This window comes from Chiloscyllium plagiosum, unplaced genomic scaffold (genome assembly GCF_037043375.1).
Source record: "Chiloscyllium plagiosum isolate Xiang-an unplaced genomic scaffold, Cpla_swu_hap1 HiC_scaffold_16, whole genome shotgun sequence".
In the NCBI taxonomy this organism is placed as follows: Eukaryota; Metazoa; Chordata; class Chondrichthyes; order Orectolobiformes; family Hemiscylliidae; genus Chiloscyllium; species Chiloscyllium plagiosum.
Window position 1 is genome coordinate 15,834,373 of NW_028270154.1, and position 25,849 is coordinate 15,860,221.

A 25,849-nucleotide genomic window follows, 5' to 3' on the forward strand; every position below is an offset into this window, starting at 1 on the left:
ATATGAAAAGGGCAACAGAAATGGGACAGTTTGAGTTACGATTAAAAGCAGAAGAGAGGGAAAAAGAGTGCGGCAGAAGAGAGGGAAAGAGGGAGCAGAGAAAGAGAAAGCTTTTGAACTTCAAAAACTGACACTTAAAAAGGAAAGACAGCTTAAAAAGATGGAGATAAAGGCTGAGAGTAGGCTCAGTGGACCATCTCCAGGACACCCGCACCAATCAACCACACCGTCCTGTGGCCCAACATTTCAACTCCCCCTCCCACTCAGCCGAGGACATGGAGGTCCTGGACCTCCTTCACTGCCGCTCCCTCACCTCCAGATGCCTGGAGGAAGAACGCCTCATCTTCTGCCTCAGAACACTTCAACCCCAGGGCATCAACGTGGACTTTAACAGTTTCCTCATTTCCCCTTCCCCCACCTCACCCCAGTTCCAAACTTCCAGCTCAGCACTGTCCCCATGACTTGTCCTACCTGCCTATCTTCTTTTCCACCTATCCACTCCACCCTCCTCCCTGACCTATCACCTTCATCCCCTCCCCCACTCACCTATTGTACTCTATGCTACTTTCTCCCCACCCCCACCCTCCTCTAGCTTATCTCTCCACGCTTCAGGCTCTCTGCCTTTATTCCTGAAGGGCTTTTGCCCGAAACATCGATTTTACTGCTCGGTTGCTGCCTGAACTGCTGTGCTCTTCCAGCACCACTAATCCAGAATCAGTGAGGAAGTAGTACAAACTCATGTGGAAGAGCAGAGAGTTAAAACAGCAAGATTAGCAGCTGAAGTAGCTAATGATTATGAGCTAATCCATAAAACTCGGTTTGGCTTCCAAAATCAATTTCAGTCCATGAGAGATAGAATTTGGGGCAAAGAGAAATCCTCACGTGGAAAGGGAAAGGTAGATCTCAGTGAAGATCATAAGGGTCACTTACCACAGGGGGACAAAGAAGTTAAAAGGCTCCTGTGTTTTCATTGTAATACAATCACCACACAAAGTCAGTGTTGGTGGGCTAGGAGAAAGCCATATGTAGGAAAACCAGACAAGTCTGGAAGTTTTGTTGGACTAGTAACAAAAAACACAAGGGAAGTTAGACAACTGCCTCAGAGTGTACAAGATGATCAGAGGTTGATTACGGAGGAAGTGCCGGATCTGCTTAAAAGATATACATGCAAGGGTAAAGTTTAATCATATAGCTCAGGAGCAATAGGTAAGGAGGTTACAATATTAAGGGACACAGGATCCGCTCAGTCTGTAATGCTGAAGGATGAGGAGATATGTACACCTGAGAGACTATTGCCAGAAAAGGTATTGGTAACAGGAATTCATGGTGAGACAAGAAGTGCTCAGTTATGTAAAGTGAGGCTAGAGAGTCCAGAGAAGAGTGGAGAATTTGTGGGAGGAGTACTGGACAAACTCTCAGCTCCAGGAATACAAATTTGTCCTTGCAAATGATATAGCTGATTCACTGGGAGGCCTGCTGCTTACTCTAGTTGAAAAGCTAGTTGGATATGTTGAGTTCTATAGGGGTTCTTTACTCTGTTCTTTGAGTTTCATTGTGTAATTTTGTGAATAAATGTTTGTCTGTTTTAAAATCTAGTAGTCAACCTAGCTAACTTAATCTGGGTAATACTTAACGAAACAAATTGTGATGTTATGGTCTGAGCTGCCTGCTTAAGAATGTTTTGATTGGTCTTACTTAGTCCATAGCATATGTTAAATGCAGGAGCTGTAGCCATGTACAGAATCTCAACAAGAAAATGTTCATCGGCCCCTTCTGTACTTCCATAATCTTGTAAGAATTTACAAAATTGCAGATTTCAAGAACTCATGGATGTCAATAATTAAATAGGGAGTCTGCCACAGAGGGAAATAGGTAATTATCATTTGGTGGTAAAATGGATCAAGCTGTGGAAAATGACGACACTCTTCACTGCTTCACAGCAGCATCCAGCCAAGTGCTCATGTCACCCTGTTAGAAATGTTCTTTCCCCTTACTGCGGACCTTGGGCAGAGGCCAGGTTTTCAAAGGAACCTCATCCTGTGGTCACTGTCCATTGGAGGTTGGGTGCTCTCATATTCCAGCCTGTGGACCAGCAGCCAGTGCTGCATGATGTTTGGGTGGTCCCTTAGCTTACTGACCTGACAGAGAATGCAGAAACCTCTGCATCTTCATCCTGTCGGGATCAAATTACTCCTCATCTGAACTCCATACATCATTTCAGAACGTCTTAACCCACCCATTCTTTCAGCATCATTAGGATAAAATCCTGGAACTCCCTCCGTATTGTACGTCTACCTACACCAAATGGACTGCAGCAGTTAAAGAAGGCAGCTCACCACCACCTTCTCAAGGTCAACTAGGAATAGGCAATAAATACTGGCCAAGTCAACAAAGCCAACAGCTCCTGAATGAACAAGAAATAACTTGACAAGGTTTTGACAATTCAGAACCTACCCAATTATCGGACAAGCAAAGATTGCAGTCTCCAAGTGTTCAGAAGACAGATACCTCACCTCCCTCCTGCCCTGTTGGAATCTTTCCAGCATATTGGTAGGAGTGAGTACATAATAAAAGAGATGTTACCATCTCCCTGGTGCTTTGCAATTACAGGATCTGATTCTGCACTAAATAATGCAGGACCCGCTGGAGGTGCGTCAGTCGCTGATGCAATGACGTAGATGACAGCAGCATCATTTGAAGACTGGGATCCATTGGGAGAACAGCCAGGAGCCACCAGCACCATTGAGGACCATCTGGAGAGGCCTGAAACACAACAAATACAACAGTACATTAGCTTTGATGACACAAACCACCCACTAGAACAATTCCATTATCAAGCTCGTCCTCATCAATCCCCTTAAGCGGGGAGGAAATGGCCTGGTGGTATTATCACTGGACTATTAATCCAGACTCTCAGCTAATGTTCTTGGGACCAGCTTTGAATCTCGTCATGGTAGATGGTGAAATCTGAATTCAAGTTTAAAAGAACATCTGTAATTAAGAATCTACTGATGACCCTGAAACCATTGCCAATTCGAGTCATAGAGTCAGAATCTGATAACATGGAAACAGAACCTTTCGTCCAACCAGTCTATACTGACCTTAATTCAAAACTAAACTAGTCCCACCTGCCTTTGCTTGACCCATATCCTTCCAAATGTTTCTTATCCATGTACTTACTTCAGCTTTTTCAAATGTTGTATTGTACTGGTATCCAGCACTTCCTCTGGAAGTTCATTCCACACACAAACTACTATGAAAAAGTTGTCCTTCATGTCCTTTTCAAAGCTCTCCTCCCACCTTAAAAATAAGACCCCTAGTCTTGAAATTCCTCACCCGAGGGAAAGGGCACCTGCTATTCACCTTATCTATCCCCCTCACAATTTCATAAAGTTCTATAAGGTCACCCCTCAACCTCCTACCTCTACAGTGAAGAACATCCCAGCCTGTTCAGACTCTCCTTATAACTTAAATCCTCATTTCCAGCAACGTTCTGGTAAATCTTTTCTGAACTCTCTCTGGCTTAATAATATCCTTCCTATACCAAGGAGACAGCACTGGACACAGTACTCCAGGAGCGTTCGCATCAATGTCCTGTACAACCTCAACATAATGCCCCAACTACTATACTCAATGGTCTGACCAATGAAGGCAAGCATTCTAAACACCTTCTTAACCACCCTATCAATATGTGATGCAAACTTTAAAGAATTATGTACCTGAATCCCTAGGCCTCTCTGTTCTACAACACTACCCAAGGCTCTACATTTAATTGTATAAGTCTTGCCTTTATTTATTTTACCAAATGCAACATCTTGAATTTATTCAAATTAAAATCTGTCTGCCACTCTTCAGCCCATTGATCCAATTGATTAAGATCTCTTTGAAATTTTATATAACCTTCTTCACAGTCCACTATACTACCAATCTTGGTGTCATCTATAAATTTACTCACCATTCTTTCTATATCCTCATATAAATCATTTGTATAAATGGCAAACAAGATTCCTGGAATAACCCATCTGGCACACTAATGTCCTTCAGAGAAGGAAATCAGCCATCCTTACCTGGTCTGGCCTACACGTGACTCCAGGCCCACAGCAATGTGGTTGACTATCTACTGCCCTCTGAAATGGTCTAGCAAATGAATCAGTTCAAGGACAGCTAGGAATGGGCAATAAATGCTGACCAGTCAGCAACACCTTGTCCCACAAATGAATCAAATAAAAAGCTGCATTAGGGAGATGCCATTACCTGCTGTCCTTGATTGCACCATTTGGCTCCACATTACTCGTTACTACCGATGGTATATAGAAAATCTAAGATGGATGGAAGTGAAGTGAATCAGAATTTGCTCTGCTTCTAAACTGGAGCAGTGAGAACATATCCAACTTTTGTGAGCCCGTTCCTGTTCTTTCCACTGCGCCTATTCACTCCCACAGTCTTCAATACCTACCCAGACTAAATACACCTCACTTCAACATTCAATATTTGGGAACAGAAGCAGATCTACTCTGCTATAATGATTTAATGGAACAGTATTTAAAAAGCATTACACATTAGTTCACTTCTGTTCATGATCTGGAAATACTTGATGCCAGTGTCTGACATGGGAAGTGTGTTGTGTTTTAGCAGCAGTATCTTACAGATGGACAAATAAGTGCCCACAGAGCAAGAGTTAAAATTCCACTACTATTAGAAAACTGGGAAATAAATAAAAATGGCAACATGAGCCACACCACAAATTGTTAAGTTGATTTCACACCCCTACCACTTTCAGTAATAGTTTTATTACTGAAACTGGGCGCCATGAGTTCTCCCTTTACCTGTACATTTCCTTCCTGGTCTGGAATGGGTCCATGTTGGGTGTGTATCCGTCTCTGGAGAATGCTGGGCAGATGGTCAAACCAGTTCCGAGCCTGTGCGTAGACACGGCTGTGCAAGTGGCAGAGGTCAGTCAGTTCGACCCCAGTGACCTACAGAAAGAAAGAGCAGAACTCAGAAATGGCCACCAACTCAGATTCCCAGCCTGAGCTATTTCCAATCGCTGACTCAACTCACTGAGATTTCAATAAAACGAAGTGTCAGCAAGCTCCTTGTGAGCAACAACAAAAATCAGCATTTCTTGTCTTCACATTTCACGTGTCCCAAAGCCTAAAAAGCAATTAATGATCTCAACCTGAGTTTACCAAACAGTAATTAGTCTTTGTAGCCCTAAAGTAACGAAGCTGCATTTTGGCAGTAGAACATGACTCATTGTGAAATCTCTGGATTGACACAGGGTCAATTCACTTGTTTTTAATAGTTTGCCAACTTTGTCTCTTGTCTCCAAATTCTCAACTTCATTCGATCTTGTTTTGTAAGAAGCTATATGCTAATTTGTTCACTATTCTCAGCAATTAGTCGTGAATGATTGGTGGGAATAGTGAATGAATTAACCATTCTTCTTGGCTCTAATTTATCCTCAGTGAGAAGAATTAATCATAGACAAATTGAAATGTAGCTCAGATCTAGATAAAGTTCTGCAAAACAAAAAACAAACACAAACTCCCAGCCTACACCATCCTTTCCACCACACTGCCCTGCCCACCATCTCCCATGATTGACAGCTTGGTGGCTCAGTGGTTAGCACTATTGCCTCAGTGTCAGAAACCCAGCTTCATGCAACTGTCTGTGTAGAGTTTGCACATTCTCCCTCTGTCTGTGTGGGTTTCCACTGGGTGTTCTGGTTTTCTCCCACAGTCCAAAGAGATGTAGATTAGATTCCCTACAGTGTGGAAACAGGCCCTTCGACCCAACAAGCCCACACCGACCCTCCAAAGAACAACCCACCCAGACCCATTCCCCTACATTTACTCCTGACTAATGCACCCATCACTACAGGTAATTTAGCATGGCCAATTCACCTGACCTGCACATTTTTGGACTGTGGGAGGAAACCGGAGCACCTGGAGGAAACCTATGCAGACACAGGGAGAATGTGCAAACTCCACATAGACGGTTGCCTGAGGTGGGAATTGAACCCGGGTCTCTGGCACTGTGAGGCAGCAGTGCTAACCACTGTGCCACTGTAGGTTGCTTGGATTAGCCATGCTAACTTGTCCATAGTGTCTAAGGGTGTGTAGGTTAGGTGGGTTAGCCATGGGAAATGCAGGGTTACAAGGATAGGTGAGGGGTTAGGTCTGGGTGCAATGTTCTTCCGAGAGTTGGAGTGGATTCAATGGGCCGAATGGCCAGCTTCCACATTATAAAGATTCTATGATGATGATTTCTGTTGGAAAATAGACAGTTTGGTTATCACCCCCAATTTCTAATTTCCCTCCTCAATACCAGCAACATATTGATATTTCTTCAACCGCAAGAGCTCCACAATGGAGGCCAAGGGAGGGCTATTGTACCAAGAGATAGTCACTTCAGATTGGTTCCATATGTTTAGCATTCCTCACAGTAAGTACTTTCCACCAGCTCCAGGATCTGAAATTCCCATTCTGTTCTCCTTTCTGTGACATCCATGCAGCCTCGATATGGTGAAGATTGACCCTGCAGCTTGCCATAAGATGGCATAGGGTAGGGGATGGCTTTGTAGTATTTTTTACTGGACTGTTAATCCAGATACCCAGTTAATATAGTGGGGACCGGGGTTCAAATCCCGCCACAGCAGATGATAAAAACCTGGAATTAAACATTTCATGACAACTATGAATCCATTGCCGAATATTGGAAAAACACATCAGAGTCACTAATGTCCTTTAGGGAAGGAAACTGCCATCCTTACCTAGTCTGACCAACACATGATTCCAGACCCACAGCAACATGGTTGACTCTTTACTACCTTCTAGGCAATTAGGGATGGGCAATGAGTGCTGCCTGGCCAATGACACCCTCATCCCATGAACGAATAAAGAAAAAAAAAGGTGCACACTTACTTGTTTGTCCTCCAAGTATTCAACATCAGCTGCGTTATACCCATCTTTATGTCCTCTTCTCAACACTTTAAAGCGACGTCCCCCAACAGTGCTGACTAGAGACCGACCATCTGGGAGATTTTCACTTTCTTCAATCTTCAGCATGCAGCCAAAATCTGCAAAACTGAGGGCCAACAATGAATTTAAGATCTGAATACAAAATGATAAAATTAACGAGCAGTAGAAGAAACTCACAGCAGTTAAACAAACAAACAAAAAAAGACTCTCAATATTAATTCGAAGTCTCTGCATTTTCACATTCCTTATCATAATTCCTTCTACTGCCTCTAAAAGGACTTTAGCTTCTCTCTTCCCTTTCATGTACATGTAGAAGCTCATACAACCTGATTTTATATTCTTGACTAGTTTACACTTGTGTTCTATCTTTTGTCCCTTTTCATCAACTTTCTGATGACCATATCTGCTTTCTAACACATTTTCAATCATCAGAGTTGCTACTGCTCCTTACAGAAGTATAGACTTCTTCTGTTAATCCAATGCTATCATTAGCTTACCGAGTGAGCAAGAAAATCCATTTGTTGAGATGTGGAATGCATTTTTGGTTTGATATTTTGAATTGTATCTTTAACAGTTTCCTGCTGTTTATTTACCACTATCTTTCAGTCTATTTATCCAACCAATCTTAGCTAATTCTCCCCTCATACCTATTGCGAATGCAAAATGAGGTGGTGCATTTTGAAAGATCTGATTCCAGAGCGTAAACGGAAAAGCCCTGGGGAAAATTGGCGTACAGAGAGATCTGGGTGTTCAGGTCCATTGTACCCTGAAGATGGCAACGCAGCTGGATAGAGTGGTCAAGGTGGCATATGGCACGCTTTCCTTCATCAGATGGGATATTGAGTACAAGAGTTGGCAAGTCATGTTAAAGTGTATAGGACTTAATTGACATCTACAAAATCATGAGAGGTATAGACAGGGTAGATAGCTTTTTCCTACAGTGGGGGACTCAAATACCAAGGGTCACGAGTTCAAGGTGAGAAGGGAAAAGCTTAAGGGGAAAGTTCTTTGCACAGAGGGTGGTGGGTGCCTGGAATGCATTGCCAGCAGAGGTGGTAGAAATGGACATGATATCATCATTTAAGATGTATCTAGACAGATACATGAATGGGCAGGGAGCAGAGGCATACAGATCCTTAGAAAATAGGCAATAGGTTAATCTAAAGGATCTGGATTGGCACAGGCTCGTAGGGCCTAAGGGCCTGTTCCTGGGCTATAATTTTCTTTGTTCTTTGTTCTATTGTTATGACATGGAGGTGAACGTTTTCTGTTAACTAAACCAAACACCCAGAAAAGCTTGCCTCACCTCGTAATCTGTTAAAATATGGGTGACAGAACTCTAAAATTCCACTATTTAAAAAAATCATCAATTTATTTTCTTACTCTAAAAGTGAACATTTTCACAAATCTAAGCCCCCCTTTCTCTTAACTGCTTAGTCTCTGACTCCAACTCTACAACAAGATGCTGGTTCCAATAAGATAATTATTAAATTACGTTAGCTTAATCTCAAAATCACACAGTCTTTTTCTTCTCCACTGTATTTAATTTTCCTGCTCCTGATCTCCCAGGGTTGTCTTCTTTCTTTTTACTGTAAGTAGGTTTTACATGAAAAGGTACCATTGATAGTGTTTTCTAATTTCTTTGAGAGCAAGTTGTTAGATGGGCAATTTCTCTCTCTATTGCAGTTGCTCTCTGACAATTTTCAAAATGTCCGCATTCTTATACCCCCAAAATTGGATTGTCTCATTGGTTCGATGTTGGCAAAACAATAAATTCAAACTCAATTGGGTTTTAGTATCCTGGGGCATAACTTAAACTGATTGGTTAAGTTCAAATTGTTGTCAAAGCTGCACCCAAAACTCAGGTATCACAGCCAAATGTAACATATCTTCAATTTTCCACTACACTCTGGGACTGTGATCTAGTCATATACACAGGTGCTTATAATCTCTCATTTCAGAACAGCATTCATACTCTCAAAGATACAGTACATGCCTTCAACTTCATAACACTATGTAACTGATTTTAAGATTTGTTTGTGATTGGTGTATGTCACTTTCAAACTTAAAATGGAATTCAATAGCATTAGACTCACAAGCTCCCAGCAAATCCGATCAATTAACACAACAATAGATCTAAAACAGCTTTATCCCAAGTTGGTTCCACATTTCAGGAAACTGTTGCATTAACATGCTACAAATTAACCTTTATGCAACCCGTGCCAGGTTTCTCGGTCCACTCTGCATAAAGATTAAAACTGCCCACAATTATTGCATTGCCTTTGATATACTCTTATAACTTCCTGTTTACACTTTGTACAAAGGCAAAACTACAGGTGGTGAGTCTACAAACTATTTTTACCACCTTCTATGGCTCTTGCTATTTTTACACTTGTTACTGACTTTCTCACCTAAGATCCTTTCTCATGAACATCATCCTTCACTATCAGGCCTGTACCTCCTCCTTTGCCAAAGCCTTATTTTCTCCCCAATATATTATGTACCCTGAAATATTTCTGTTCCCAACTTTGACCATAATGTCTCTGTAGTGGTGATTAGATCTAAACTATTTATCTCAACATGTACTATTGTTATGTCATGTTGAGACACAGAAAGAGTTACGGAATTTTGCTGAGCAAAGAAGGCAAAACAATGTCCTGACACTGATGTTTCAAATCTTATATGATTGGAATGGAGTTAAAAAAGAATACATTTTCCCTGGCTGAGCAGAGACCAGGAGGGCTGGAGGTGTTTTCACAAATAGGGAGAGATTTAGAATGGAGATGGAGAGCTGTGTTGGGCTAGAGGGTGCAGATTTCCGACTGGCAAAAAAAAACTGGCAATATTGAGTTTTGTTTTTAAATATATTGAGTGGTTAGGATTTATACAGTGCATTAACTTTTAGGGTGAGGACAACAGTTCAATTAAAGGCAAGTGGATAAATATTTGGAGAAAATAAAACGCAGGGATATGGGGAAAGAGCTGTGAATGTGACAACCAAGACTGCTCTTCCAAAGTACAGATTCAATGGGCCAAATGGCCTTTTTCCATACTCTGCTGTTCTATGCACAACCCTACACTGAACACGTGTGTTGAAAAATGTGTTGCTGGAAAAGCGCAGCAGGTCAGGCAGCATCCAAGGAGCAGGAGAATCAACGTTTCGGAAATAAGCCCTTCTTCAGGAACACGTGTGAACACGTGTACTGAACACCTCCCAATAAGTGTTGCATCACCACTCAAGTTATTGAAAATTCTGCATCAGCTATCCAAAGACTGATTCACATCCTGTGCAGTACGTCACAGAATGAAATATATTTGACACAATGTCCTTAGCTAGCTTGCAATTGCCCCATAGGGGGCAGTTACTACAGCAACAGTAACTGTGTTCATCACAGCCAACCCCAGACCACTGCACGCACATTTTTCCACCGTCATATATGCACATCCCGAATGTTTTAGTTCCTGTCTCCAGGCATCGTCGCATCATCAGTCTGTAGCGGGGCTCAAAGATATGCAGTGGGCAGGAGATTCCTGGGAATGCCATTGTGCAGACAAAAATCGGAACATCCTTCGTCAAACTAGAAAAAAAACAGATATAATTCATACAGCCAATTACCGGCAGAGTCAACCAGCTCAAACATTCCAATAACTCACCATAACAAAATAATTCACTTCCCTGCCCTTTCAGCCCTCCCCCAACACAATCTCCCTCAATTTCCACTCCTCTCCTGCCAAACATTCACTGTCTCTTCTTACCCAAAGACACAATAGGACCCTCATCTCATCCCAAGGCTCCTGTCCCATATCAGAGCTGAAAATGTGTTGCTGGAAAAGCGCAGCAGGTCAGGCAGCATCCAGGGAACAGGAGAATTGACGTTTCGGGCATAAGCCCTTCTTCAGGAATTATGCCCGAAACATCGATTCTCCTGTTCCTTGGATGCTGCCTGACCTGCTGCGCTTGTCCAGCAACACATTTTCAGCTCTGATCTCCAGCATCTGCAGACCTCACTTTCTCCTGTCCCATATCAGTCCAAACTCACGTTACCCCCTTTGTTTTGCCAGCTCTCAATCTCTCCCCACTCTCCTTCCAAACAGAGTTCCTCCTATGTTATACAGGCCTCCCCAGCACCCCCACCCCAGCCGTGGCCTTCCTTCAATACCAGCCCTTATCTTTGACCTCTTTTTCATGATCAGCTCTGAATAGAGTGAACGTGGAGAAGGTGTTTCTACAAGTAGAAGAGATCGTTACCCAAGGGCACAGCCTCAGAATGAAGGGTTGATCCTTTAGAACGGAGATGAGTAGGAATTTCTTCAGCCAAACGCAGGTGAATCTGTGGAACTCATTGCTGCAGAGGGCTGTGGAGGCCAAGTCATTGAGTGTATTTAAGATTGGTATGGGGGTATCAAGGGTTACAGGAAAAGACAGGAGAATGGGATTGAGAAACGTGTCAGCCATGATTGAATGGTGGAGCAGATTCAATAGGTCGAATGGATTAAGTCTGGTCCCATACCTGACAGTCTTATAACCCATACCCTCCCAACCTCCCTTCCTCAGCATAACCCTTCCCCTTTCCCACCCCGTTCCCAATCCCACCCTCTTCCACTTCTCTCCACTTCCTCTTCCCTACCCCCTCCACCTTCCCACTCCCAAACCCACCACGCCCCTCCCCACAACACATTGGTCTCCCTCCCCCACCTCTGCACGCCCACTCCCAGTCACACCCCCTTCCTACTTCCCTCCCACTTCCCCTCTCCCACCCTCACCCCTTCCTCGGGGAGAGGATTTCCACTCACTTGGACAGTTCCGCCATTTCAATTTCACTCTGCCGTTTCCTCTCTGCAAATTCTGTGGGGAAGTACACAGTGATGAGGGAGTCAAGGAGCTGGGTGACCCGATACTGCCTCTGCTGCAGGAACTGGGAGCAGGGGGGAACAGCAGAGAAGAGAGCTTCAGACAGGGCTTTCAACTCTCCCATGTACTGTAAGATCAGGTCGCCCTTAGCCCATGCACCATGTTTGCGCATGGCCCGCCGTACCTACTACATGAGCGACCACGTATGCCTTTTACCTTCGGCTAATATAAACTCACTTTGCAAAACTTGCCTTTCTCAGGTCCTCCTTGCACAGAGGGCAGCACGGTCTGTAATCCATACATCGCTCGACACATTTCTTGCAGAAGGTATGGCCACAGGGGGTGGTGACTGGCTCAAATAATAACCTGGAAAGCAACACCTCACACATCAAATATTTTTATAGACCAGACAAGACCCCCCCAAAACATTTCAAGAAAGTAGCCCAGACCCTAACTTTGATAGTTGTTTTAAGCAGGTGTAACATGGATATTCCAGGAGGAATGCAGCTGGTCAAACCACAGTTTTAAATAAAACAGAATTTATTTACAAGATTATTGAATGAAGCACAAATAACAGAATACTGAATAACTTAACCAATCCGAAAACCCGACAGATTATCGCAACTTAATGGTGCTGTTCCAAATTCTTGCAACAATCTCCATTAACACCCCTTGGCACAAAAGGTAAAATCAAACAGAGGTTCTTACAGGAGGGAAGTGAGAGAGAGAGTACCAGCCTGGACCTGCTTCTTTGGGTCCAGCAGCTTTTTCCACACTGCTGCTAAAAAACAAACTAAATCAAACCAGAGAAGAGCTGAGCTGGGCGAACTGGCCACTCCACTTTCATTGTACAAGTGTACTTTTTTAAAACTTGGAAGCCTTCTGCCTGAGGCAGTATGTGTTAGCTATTATCAAAGTGGCCCTAAAACCCTTCAACCCCAAACTTTTCAGAGTCTGTGTTGTCTAACAAAAAGCCAAGGACAGCATAACCTTGTTAAAGGAGCAACATTGTCACAAAATGAAATAAAATTTGTGCACTTCTGGTCTCCCTGTTAGAGGAAAGATATTGTGAAACTTGAAAGGGTGCAGAAAAGATTTACAACGATGTTGGCAAGGTTGGAGGGTTTCAGCTATAGGGAAAGGCTGAACTGGCTGGGACTGTTTTCCCTGAACAGTCAGAGATTGAGGGATGATCTTATAGAGGTTTATAAAATGATGAGGCACATGGATAGGTTGAATAGCCAAGATCCTTTCCCCCTGGGTGGGGGAGTCCAAAACTAGAGGGCATAGGTTTAAGGTGAGAGGGGAAAGATTTAAAAGAGACCAAAGGGGCAACATTTTCACACAGAGGTTGGTGTGAATATGGAATGAGCTGCCAGAGGAAGTGGTGGTGGCTGGTACAATTACAACATTTAAGAGGCATCTGGTTGGGTACATGAATATGAAGGGTTTAGAAGGATATGGGCTAAGTGCTGGCAAATAGGACTAGATTAGTTTAGGATATCTGGTTGGCGTGGAACATATTGGACTGAAGGGTTGATTTCCTTGCTGTACAACTGCATAACTCAGTGATGTGGAGATGCTTTAAGTGAGAGGTCAGTTACATGCTGACTCCATATAGTCACTAATTGCAGGCCCCACCAATCCCCACACAACATTCCTCAATCACTGCTCCTAAGTCTTATGGTCTCACAGGTTTTAGCGAAGAACTACTATTTACGTCCATCAAATTCGCAGCTCCATTAGATACCCAAACCCATGATACAGAGCAATGCCATTCCTGGTGCTTTCACTGGAGTGTGCCTCATGATTAAAAACCTTGAGGAAATTGATGTGGGCATTTATCTCATTGTTATTGCTGCACACAATTTAATTTTGCCATTTTCTATTTCACTGCAGTGAAAAAAAAAGTTATCTTTCTTTTGCAATTCAGTACCCTGCCTCAACTCCCCAAAAATGTTCTTTCGTATAAACATAATCTGTCAGATTTGAAGTTTATAATATATTATTACCTGGGAACTTGGGTTCTGAAGTAGAGGTAAAAGGGTTTTTGGTTTCAGCTCGATGAAGCTGACGTTTTTTTTTAAGGGCCAGAAACTACTTTTTAATCAATGGGTTGAAGGAGCATTTCTAAAAAAAATTGTGACTTAAGCTAAATGACAAGATAAGCTACTTGTTGAGACTATTGTTCCAAGTGTTTAGTAATTTGAGCTTTTGTAACCCAGAGAGACCAGAAGCAGATTGAGTTCAGAAGCAAAGATCGTTACCAACAGATACACAAAGAACTGAAAAAGCAACCTGGTTAGGTTCCTTAGAGTTCAACGAGAATATTTAGTCATCAGGAACATTCTTTCTGTGTTTAATCTGTTAGAAATGTTAAGGTTTTCTATGAAAAATTGTCTCCCCCATTCTTCTAAACATCATTCAATGTTGTCCTAACTGATCCTGTCTCGTTTCATATTAAATCCTGCCATCCCAGGAATCAGTCCAGCAAGCCTTTGTTGCACTTCCTCCATAGCCACAACATCCTTCCTCAGATAAGGAGACCAAAACTGCAAACAATACTCCAGGTGTGGTCTCACCAAGGCCCTGTACAATTGTAGAAAGACATCCCCGCTCCTGTATTGGAATACCATTGCTATAAAGGACAAAGTATCATTTGCCTTCTTCACCACTTATTGTCCCTTCATGCTTATTTGAACCAGGACACCCAGGACTCATTGTATCTCCAATTTCTCAATCTATTTCCATTTAAGTAAAAATGAATCTTCATGGATTTTAATATGACACTTGTCAAGATACTCCTTCAAATATTTAATTAGGTTAAAAGCTCGCAGAAATGTAAATTGCTGATGTGTTACACAACTTGGAAGCTTCAACCAATTCAGAAATCTGTGACACCAAGTCCACTCCCATACAAGACAAATGGAAGAAAAAGATTTGTAATTACAAAGAGATTGCAGTGCCTTAAGTATTTGTGAAGTGTAATTGGTATGGTAATGCAGGGAAATATGGCATCCAAAAACATTAGTAAGATTAGCCAGTGGAACAGGAGAGTAAGAATAATAGGTATAATTGAAAATGGCAAGTCATGCCCCACAATATCTGTGCTGGAACAGCAACTATTCAATATCCATTACTGACTCAGATAACACGGGAACAATCTATGCAGGTTTCTTGATGACTCCAAAGATGGGGAAATGGTAGCATTGTTGGAGAAAGTGAGGACTGAAGATGTTGGAGATCGAGTCAAAAAGTGAGGCGCTGGAAAAGCACAGCCAGTTAGGCAGCATCCGTGGAACAGGAGAGTTGACATTTCAAGCATAAGCTCGGTAGAATAGTAATAATGTCACTGCACCAATAACCCAGAGGCCCAGGTTAATGGGTTCAGATTCCCACCAGAACAGCTGGTGAAATTTAAATTCAGCTGCTACATCAGGAATTGTAAACTCGTAGGAATGGTGATCATGATAATTACAACTGATTGTGTAAAAACCTATCTGGTTCACTAATATCCTTTAGGAAAGGAAATCTGTTGTCCTTGGCCATTCTGTGACTCCAGGTGCACAGCAATCTGGCTGATTTTTATCCAAGATCTGAAATGGTCCCAACATGTATTTCAGTTCAAGGAGCAGTTAAGGACAGGCAACAAATGCTGGTTTTGCCAGTGATGCATGCATCCCATGGAAGAAAACAGAAACAAGTCGTGTAGATAAGAGCAAAGAAGTGCATGAATGAATTTGTGGCAGATGGATTTCAATTCAGGAAAGTATTAAGTTATCTGTTTTGGAACAAAAGGAATGGATACATCTGAATATTTTTGAGTATTATAAAAGTTATGGGCGATGGAAATTGAGGAATTCCTGTACGAAAAAAAAACACTCCATAAGCTAATGGAATCTTACAGTTTGAGAGATAGAACAGAAAGGGTGGGGAGAGGAGGAAGTGTTTGCTAGCATTTAAAGTTCTTTGTACCATTCTAACTATCACATCTTAGAAAGGATTATATTGGGTTCAGAAAGAGTGCAGTACAGATCTCCAGAATGTTACCAGGACTCAGGGTTAAATTATTTAGACGAAACATACTGGGGATACTCTTGGAGTATGAAAGTAAAAAGACAATTAAAGTTTTCAAGATTTAGAAGGAAATGATGGAGAAGATAGAGACATTTGCCACTTTTTCAGGGGAGGGGTGGTGGTGAAAGGCTAGGAAAACTGGAAACAGACTCAAAGTTAGAACCAGCTTATTCAGCAGATGGGTCAGGAAACACTTTTAAGCAAAATGTAGAAAATGCTAATTAAACTAATTATTTAAAATTTGACTTTGATAGATTTTTGTTATAGAGTCATAGAGATGTACAGCACAGAAACAGATCTTTGGTCAAACTCGTCCATGCCGACCAGATATCCTAACCTAATTTAGTCCCATTTTCCAGCACTTGGCCCATATCCCTCTAAATCCTTCCTATTCAAACACCCATCCAGATGCCTTTTAAATGCTGTAATTGTACCAGCCTTCACCACTTCCTCTGGCAGCTCGTTCCATACATGCACCACCCTCTGCATGATTAAATGTAAAAGAGACAAGAGATCAGATACGGTCTCACTGTAGGATCAAAAGTGTTCTAATTGCTTAACAGACTCCTTCGCTTCTGTATTTTTTTCATTTTTCTCTCAGGCATACAACTGAAGAGGACCCAACCAAACACGACACAATAAAAAGAAATCAAGCAACACGAGTCTCTCTCTGACAGAGGAGACATCTAGGTGTAGATCACTTCACTGAGTATTCAGTAAATAATTCCACTCACCTTGCACAGACTGAGCACTCAAAGTCTGAGATGCTGAGGAGTTCAGGAGGCACAGACCGAGAGCAGGGGCAGGAATATGAGACATTATCTTCATCCGAGTCTATAGATAAACAATGCTGGATTAACTAATGAACACAGCTATAAATAGACAACACTGTGCATTCCCAACAGCTGGACACACGCACACATGTCCTGCAATGTGACAGCTTGTAACATTGATTTTTAACTTCACCTGAGATGCTCTCTCTTTCTTCAGAAAGCTTGCTTGTTGCATCGCTTGCCATTGTTTGAAATATCAGATATTTCTCACTACAGTCATCCCACGTTAAAGGCACTTGTCCTTTCTGCAAACACTCTGTAGCCTCCAGTGACAGATTCTGGACAAGAGGACAAAAGGAGACGGTACAAGAAGTTATTGCTTCAGCACACCACCAGAAATGTTTTGGACATTCCTCAGAATCTGCAACACACTGAGCTCAACAAACAATGATCAAAACAGCGGCAGTAGTGAATATTTTCATTGTTCAGCTTGAATTGCGGTCCACCTAAATGGAGCAGAATCTTCCACCCATCTCAAAACCCTTGATATTTCTTTCACACTGGGCATTCAAATTATCGGGTCCTTCCCCTGCCACCTGGATTCCTGCCCATGTCTCAGCTCAAGAGACTTTGCACCATCCGTCATCAGGTTGGCGGCATGGTGGCTCAGTGGTTAGCACTGCTGCCTCACACTGACAAGGATCTGGGTTTGAGTCCAACCTCGGGTGACTGTCTGTGTGGAGTTTGCACATTCTCTCAGTGTCTGCATGTGTTTGCATCAGTGTTCTCCCACAGTCCATAAGATATGCAGGCTAGATGGATTAGCCATAGGAAATACAGGATTAGGGTTGCGGGGAGGGAAGGGGGGTGAGACTGGTGTGGGATGCTTTTCAGAGGGGCAGTGTGAACTCAATGGGCTGTATGGGATTCTATGAGGTGCTGTCAGTACAAGGTGAACCATCAGTCAGACTGGCTATATCCATGCCATTGTGTTATTAATGGAACACTTGAATTACTGGACTAATGCCATCTAAAGTCACCATAATCCTATCAGACTCATTAGATGACTGGAGGTGATGGTTTAGCCTGAGCGTCACCACATCTCAGGTGAGGAGAGAGGTTGAGAAGGACAGTCTTTCATGGCTATTTCAGCTGTTGTCGGAATTGCACCACACTGTACCATGTAGATAACCTTCGATTGTCCATGTAATCAGATGATACAATTGCGGAGTTGATAACTAATCACGGTTATCCATTTCTATTAAACGGTCTATAACAGACCCAAAATGAGGCGAGGAAAATCCTCTTGCAGTGGCGGAGATGTTATGCAACCAGATGTCTGAATTCTGCTGATTTCTCTCAAACACTTTACACTCAAGATTCTGTCTCAAATCACAAAAATATTGGATCCCAAAGGTGTTAATTTCTAAAAGAAAAGCTCTCTAAAGTGTACTGTAATGAATCTATGCAAACAGCACCCTCTGTCTTTCCAAAATATACAGAACACAGATCTTTCAGGTATAGAGGAGAGATTTGGGATGCAGAAATGCACAAACCTAATTCCCCATCCAGAAATCTCCTTCCTATCGGAAGAATGTTGTGAAACCTGAAAGGGTTCAGAAAAGATTGAAAAGGATGTCTCCAGGATTGAATGATTTGAACGATAGGGTGAGGCTGAAAAGGCTGGGGCTGTTTTCCCTGGTGCATTGGGGTGAGGGGTGACCTTATAGAGGTCTATAAAATCATGAGAGGCATGGATAGGATAAATGGACAAGGTCTTTTTACTGGGGTAGGGGAGTCCAGAATTAGAGACTAAAAGGTTTCGGGCGAGAGGGGAAATATATAAAAGGAGCCTAAGGGGGAACTTTTTCACACAGACGGTGGTGAATGAGCTGCCAGAGCGGTGGTGGAGGTGGTACAATTACAACATTTAAAAGGCATCTGGATGCATATATGAAAAGGAAGGGTTTAGAGGGACATGGGCCAAGTGCTGGCAAATGGGACTAGATTAGGTTAGGATATCTGGTCAGCATGGACGAGTTGGACCAAACAGTCTGTTTCTGTACTGTATATCTCTATGATTCTAAAAGGAAAGGACAATGAGAAAGAAGGCGTAGTATTTCTGGTAGGTGCTTTTCCCCCAGTTGCCTCTATCCCAGGTACTGATTTATTTGCTCATTTTTGAATAACACACTGTGTTCTTGCCTGGTATCCGTAAGTGAAACAGATATAAAGCAGACCCTGATTTGTGAAATTCTTGCAAGTTTGACTTTAGTGTATTTGAAATACATTCTGTCAGTGTAAACTTAAAACACATTATGATATACTGTCCTCTCCAGGACTATCATGAACTCCACTCATCCACATGATCTTCCCCCTACCACCCAAACAGCCAATGCATTCAGTACCCTGGTTAATCTGGAGGACATATTTATTGGTTCGGAGACTCATGACTAATAATGCAGTGTTGTTCTTTTCACCAAAGATGTTTATACTTTCCGAATGTTATTTCTGGATGTATCATGGGGAAAGAATATTTTACAATGCAAGCATGCTTAAAAAACTGGGCCTGAGGGAATCAGTGCAATGAGAGGAAAAGCAGGTAAACCATAATGATCAGTCAACATTGAAAGTGCACTAGGTTCCAGAGGCCATAAAATAACTAAAATTCACACTCACTGGGAAAGAGCGAGAGAGAGAGAGAGACACACACACACACGTAAAATAATTATATAGTCACTTTAAATTTATGATGGCAAGTCATGCCAGGAAAGTTGAATAGTTTGCTGTTAAACAATAAAAAATTGCTGAAGAATATGCAATAAACCTTCCGTACATGAATTTTCACAAACAGTTTAATCGCATGGTACTAAATGGAATGCAGCAGCACAGATAAATTTTGGCTTCTGGACAGAAAGCAGTAAGGTGTGATGGATGTGTTTTCTTATCTGAGTAAAGAGCTGTACTTGGAAATAAAGGCAAAATATTAAAATTTACAATGGCAAAGGCGAGTGTTTTCCTTTCTCCATTATTTATTCATGACGTGGGCATCACTGCACAGCCAGCATTTGCTGCCCATTCCTATTGCCCCTTGAACAGAGTGGCTCACTAGCCTATTTCAGACAACAGTTGAGAGTCAGTCACATGCTGTGGGTCTAGAGCCATGTGTAGGCCAGACCAGGAAAAAGCCAGATTTCATTCCCTAAAGGATGTTAGCGAATCAGATGGGGTTTCACAAAAATCAGCGATAATCACCATCACTAAGATTAGCTTTCGATTTCACATTTATAAATTGAATTAAAATTTCACCAGGTCCTACATGAGATTGGAACCAGTGACCCCAAAGCATTAGCCTGCACCTATGGATTACTAGAATTAGAATTAGATTTTATTGTCACGTGTACTCAAGTACAGGGATACAGGAGTGCAGTGAAAAGTCTACAATGTCATCAATCCGGGCACCATCTTAGGTACAAATCTTAAGTAGAAAATAAGAAAATGTAGATAAAAGTTCAACATTAAAATCCTTCTTAGTATAAAGTAGAAAAATAAAGAAATGAGATTAAAAGATCAACATTGAAGTCCTCCTTAAGTGCTTAGCCATGCTGGACTCACAATCCCCACAAGGGTTCCAACTCCTCCATGCCAGGCTCAATCTCTTTGGCATTGGGCTTGCTCTCCTCCGCGTGCTCTCACTATCCCCTGTGCTGGCTCATCTCTTCCACATTGGGCTTTCAGATACTTCCAGCTCATCAGCTATAGTGATCAGATCAGCCAAACACTAGTGTAGTGCACTAGTGCACCAGTACTAATGCAGTGACATTAACAAAATACAATGGGTGAGGTGATGCAGACTTTGAGTTATATAGTCATAGAATCATTGCAATGTACAGCATGGAAGCAGATGCTTCGGCTCAACCCAATCAGTCCCATCTGCCAGCACCCGGCCCATATCCCTCCAATACCTTCCTATTCATATACCCATCCAAATGCCTTTTAAATGTTGCAATTGTACCAGCCTCCACGACTTCCTCTGGCAGCTCATTCCATACATGTACCACCCTTTGTGTGAAAAAGTTGCCCCTTAGGTCTCTTTTATATCTTTCCCCTCTCACCCTAAGCCTATGCCCTCTAATTCTGGACTCCCCCGCCCCAGGGAAAAGACTGTGTCTATTTATCCTATCCATGCCCCTCATAATGTTGTAAACCTCTATAAGGTCACCCCTCAGCCTCCGATGCTCCAGGGAATACAGCCCCAGCCTGTTCAGTCTCTCCCTATAGCTCAAATCCTCCAACCCTGGCAACATCCTTGTAAATCTTTTCTGAACCCTTTCAAGTTTCACAACATCTTTCCGATAGGAAGGAGACCAGAATTGCACGCAATATTCCAACAGTGGCCTAACCAATGTCCTGTACAGCCGCAACATGACTTCACAACTCCTGTACTCAATACTCTGATCAATAAAAGAAAGCATACCAAACGCCTTCTTCACTATCCTATCTACCAGCAACTCCACTTTCAAGGAGCTATGAACCTTGATCTCATTGCACTCCAAGATCTCATTGTTCAGCAACATTCCCCCCAACATTACCATTTAATGTATAAGCCCTGCTAAGATTTGCTTTCCCAAAATGCAGCACCTTGCATTTATCTGAATTAAATTCCATCTGCCACTTCTCAGCCCATTGGCCCATCTGATCAAGATCCTGTTGTAATCTGAGGTAACCTTGAAGGGGCCAAAGATAATGAATAAGGTTCTGAATTCCAAAAGGATGAGCTCAGAGTATGAGGGGGCAATGTTTGAACCGGACTGTGTGGTGCGAGGATCTATGATTTAATCCCTAACCATCTGCACCAATAGGGAAGAATGGAAAGTTCATAAGACCACATAAGAGGTTTATAAAATCATGAGGGGCATGGATACGATAAATAGGTACGGTCTTTTCCCTGGAGTGGGGGAGTCCAGAACTCGAGGGCATAGGTTTAGGGTAAGAGGGGAAAGATAGTGACGGATCTAAGGGGCAACATTTTCACACAGAGGGTGGTGTGTATGGAATGAGCTGCCAGAGGAGGTGATGGAGGCTGGTACAATTGCAACATTTTAAAGGCATCTAGATGGGTATATGAATGGGATGGATTTAGAGGGATTTGGGCCAAGTGCTGGCAAATAGGGCTAGATTAGGTGAGGACATCTGGTCAGCATGGACAAGTTGCACCAAAGGGTCTGTTTCCGTGCTCCACATCTCTCTGATTCTATGATCCCACCCCCAATGCCATACCCTAATATCAATATAGTTACTCCACAGAGGTCTCAGCAGAGGCACAGGTCAGCATCTGAAATTGAATGCTGTTGTAAGATATTGTCGATATATAACTCTTCTAACATGATATTTATATTCAGGTGCTTATATCCTTGGGTCTATATCCTTGCAATGTTATGTGTGTTGTGTAATGCTACTATCACAAGTAAGAAGAACATTAACTAGTTATCACATGCATGTGACATTGACCCTTCAGTCCCCTTTTCTCATTCGCATTTCTATTGTTTTTGTGAAAATGGTAGTGTTTGAAGTGTTGAGAGACTGCATAACATAATCTCCCCCATTTCTACTTTTCATATCCAATGATTGTATCTGAAGTTTTTTTCATTCATTCATGGGATGAGGCATCACTAGCTAGACCAACATTTATTACCCATCCCTAATTTCCCAGAGGGCAATTAAGAGTCAACTACATCACTGTGGGTCTGGATCACACGTACATCAGGTGAGGGTAGCAAATTTCCTTCCCTCAAGGACATAAGTGAATATGATGGGATTTTCCGACTATTGGCAATGGATTCATGCTCTTAATTCCAGATATTTATATATATATCACTGTCATATCAGGCTTCAAACCCAGATCCCCAAAACATTACCTGGGCCTCTCGATTAACAGTCCAGTAATAATAAAAGGATGGCAATTTCACATACAAGGCACTTTTTTATAAAATAATGTGCTTTTCAAGTTGTCCCCTTCTCTTTTGCATCCACCTATCAAGGTGGACCAAGCCTCAATGTCTTGAACATTTGTTCAAGACATTAAACTGATGTCAAAATTGACTGGTGATTTCACCCTAGTTTCCCAATTTACTGTTGATATTTACTCTTTGAACAAATGCCACTTGAAGAGATTATCCAATCATTGCTGTCTGTGAAATAATTCTGTGCACAAGGTAGTTATGTTACATCAGAGATTATGCTTCAAATGTACCTAACTGTCTATAGAGCACTCTGCAAATACAAGAGTGCTGAAAGGAGTCATCGTACCAACTGTAGTTCAGTTAGTGACTCTTAGACAAGAGTGTGACAATTCCACTCCAGTGCTTGGACACAAATATCAAGCCTGACACTTCAGTGCAGCACTGGGGGAATGCTGCATCACTGGAGACATCATTTTTTAGGTGAAACATTAAAGAGTGGCCCCATCCCCCTGCTGAGGAGGATGTAAAAGATTCCATGGAACTATGTAAAAGATGATCAGGTGATCTTTCCCGAGTGTCCTGGTTAATATTGATCCAACTCAAAAAGGGCCAAACAACCCCATTGCCCTGTGGACAAACACTTCAACTCTTCTTCCCACTCCACCAAAAACATTCAAGTCTGGGCCTCCTCCACCGCCAAATCCTAGCCACTGGACGCCTGGAGGAAGAACGCCTTATCTTCCGCCTCGGGACTCTCCAACCACATGGCATCAATCCCAATTTCACCAGTTTCCTCATCTCCCCTCCCTCCACCTCATCCTAGATCCGACCTCCAACTTGGCAACGCCGTCTTAAACTGTCCTACCTGTCCACCTTCCTTCCCACCTATCCACTTCACCCATCACCATCATCCCTCATCTTCATCTAACTATCACCTTCCAAGCTACTTTCCCCTCAGCCCCACCCCCCTCCTATTTATCTCTTAGCCCCCTTGGCCTGATGAAGGATTTACACCTGAAACGTCGACTCTCCTGCTCCTCGGATGCTGCCAGCACCACACTTTTTGACTTTGATTTCCAGCATCTGCAGTCCTCGCTTTCTCAAAGGGTTGAATGGCCTATTTCTGCTGCTATTTTGTATTCCTCATTTAACACCACACGAGAACATGGCAGATATTCTGGTCATTATTAGGTGACTGCTTGTGGGAGTCTTCTATCATCACAATAGTAACTACAACTCAGAAGTAGGGTGAAACGGTGGCTCAGTGATTAGCACTGCTGCCTCAAAATGCCAAGGTCCCAGGCTCGATTCCAGCCTCAGGCAAATGTCTACATGGAGTTTGCTCCTGGTGCTCCGATTTCCTCCCATGGTCCAAGGATATGCAGACTAGGCGGATTAGCAGGGAAATGCAGAAGTGGGTCTGGGTGGGCTGCTCTTTGGAGGGTTGGTGTGGACTCAGTGCTCTACTTCCACACTGTAGGGATTCTATATTCAGCTGCATAATGCTTTACAACATCTGAAACAAAAACACTGGGAAAACTTGGACAGAGTTAATGTTTCAAGTTACAACTTATCCTCTACTGACAACCTTTGTCATAGAGTCATGAAGTGCAGATGAAGCCTTTCAGCCCATCAGGTTTAAACTGACCTATACATAATAATCCCTCTTACCAGCACTTGGCCCACAGCTTTGAAATTCCTGATATTTCAAGTGCTCATATGGTGAGGTTTCCTGCCTCTAGCAGCTTCCCAGTCACAGCATTCCAAATTCCCACTGCCCTCTGGATGAATCTTTTTCCTCAAATCTCCTCTAAACGTCCTGTTATTTGCCTATAAAATTATGCCCCCTTGTTATTGACCCTTCAACCTATAGGCTTTCTGTCCAGCCTATCGGTGACCCTCATAATCTTATATACCTCACCCTTCCCTGCTAATCAGAGAATCCCTACAGTGTGATAACAGGCCCTTTGGCCCAACAAGTCCCACCAGCGCTCTGAAGTGTAACCCACCCAGACCCATTCCCCTATCTTAACAACCTCAGTTTTGGGGACAGGATCAGAGTGGTGCTGGAAAAGCACAGCAGGTCAGGCAGCATCCTAGGAGCAGGAAAATCGACATTTCGGGCAAAAGCCCTTCATCAGGAGCCCCTTTCCTTGCTTCTCGAATGCTTCCAGCACCACTCTAATCTTGACTCTGATCTCCAGCATCTGCAGTCCTCACTTTTGCCTCAGCTTTGGGGACACCTAGTTGTCCCGAAAAAGCACATATTAAGGCAAGATTTTTTTTTCCTTTCACTTTCATGTAACAAATTCTCTTTCATTTTCGTCCGCAGTTTTTTTTTCCCAAATGGCCTGCATGGGCACGATGGGTCGAAAGGCTGTCACTTGCTGTATGACTCGAATCCGATTAGCAGGTGGAGGAGAATCTCTTCATCCTGATGCATTGCTGATTTATATATCCAGGAGAGGCCGGTTAAAGTGCCAGGACATTACCGTCAGGAAACTCTACACTAACAACCTGCAGGAAGCTGGGTTTTTCTGAGGCTCTTGTCTATATTTAGATTCGGTGATTGTCGTCCTGCTGAGTGTGTGTGTGTTTTTTTTTGCCTGTACCTACCTGATGGGAGTGAGAGATCGGTCCCTGACTGCACTCGGTGACCGCACTCGGCTGCCCTTCCTCGGGGAACCACTTCTGCAGCAACCCGTTGGCCAACACGTTCACCCGGTTCCCTGGCAGCTCTTCCCCCAGCGGCTCCAGGCAAACCGGGCAGCCCCGAGCCGCCCTCAAACACCGGGAGCACACCGAGTGTCCGCAGGCGGCGGTGACCGGCTCCCGGAGCAGGCGGAGACACAACGGGCAGCCCAGCATACGCCGAGGAACTGGCTCCATTGACACTCAGGAAGTGCCCCTGTCCCCACTGCTCAATTTGCGGATTGCGGCTCTTCACAAACCCTGGGTTACATAAATGTTTAGAATAACACACGTGGTGAAGCTGAGGCTCCTAATTGGCCCCTACTTCCCTGTAACAAAACAGCTACCTGTTTCATAATCAGAGGAAGGTCAGAAGTCACTCGACGCCAGGATATTTGTCCAACAGGTTTATTTGAATTTACAATAAACCTGTTGGACTATAAGCTGGCGTCCTGTGACTTGTGACTTTGTGCACCCCAGTGGCACCTCCAAATCATTACGAGCGCAACT

At 43.0% G+C, this 25,849-nt stretch overlaps 1 protein-coding gene across 1 annotated transcript; it reads right to left on the reverse strand.

Moving 5' to 3' along the window:
- Positions 1-593: 593 nt before the first annotated feature.
- LOC122556484 (LON peptidase N-terminal domain and RING finger protein 1-like) lies at positions 594-25,604 on the reverse strand. The gene is made up of 9 exons (XM_043703165.2): positions 25,265-25,604; positions 16,879-17,023; positions 16,647-16,746; positions 12,087-12,201; positions 11,778-11,899; positions 10,403-10,561; positions 6,927-7,089; positions 4,827-4,976; positions 594-2,763 (listed from the first exon to the last, which is right to left on the reverse strand). Exons 1-9 carry the CDS (start codon positions 25,535-25,537, stop codon positions 2,605-2,607), a joined length of 1,386 nt encoding a protein of 461 aa, XP_043559100.2. The 5' UTR covers positions 25,538-25,604; the 3' UTR covers positions 594-2,604.
- Between the last annotated feature and the right edge of the window lie 245 nt (positions 25,605-25,849).

Excerpts from the sequence above, each read along its gene's own strand:
- LOC122556484 (XM_043703165.2), bottom strand. The coding sequence starts at position 25,537 with ATGGAGCCAGTTCCTCGGCGTATGCTGGGCTGCCCGTTGTGTCTCCGC. Across the intron at positions 12,202-16,646 it reads GAGTGCTCAGTCTGTGCAAG|GTTATTATTTGAGCCAGTCA; the intron begins GTGAGTGGAATT and ends GTTGCTTTCCAG. Across the intron at positions 7,090-10,402 it reads ATATATGACGGTGGAAAAAT|TTTTGCAGATTTTGGCTGCA; the intron begins GTGCGTGCAGTG and ends GTTGGCCCTCAG.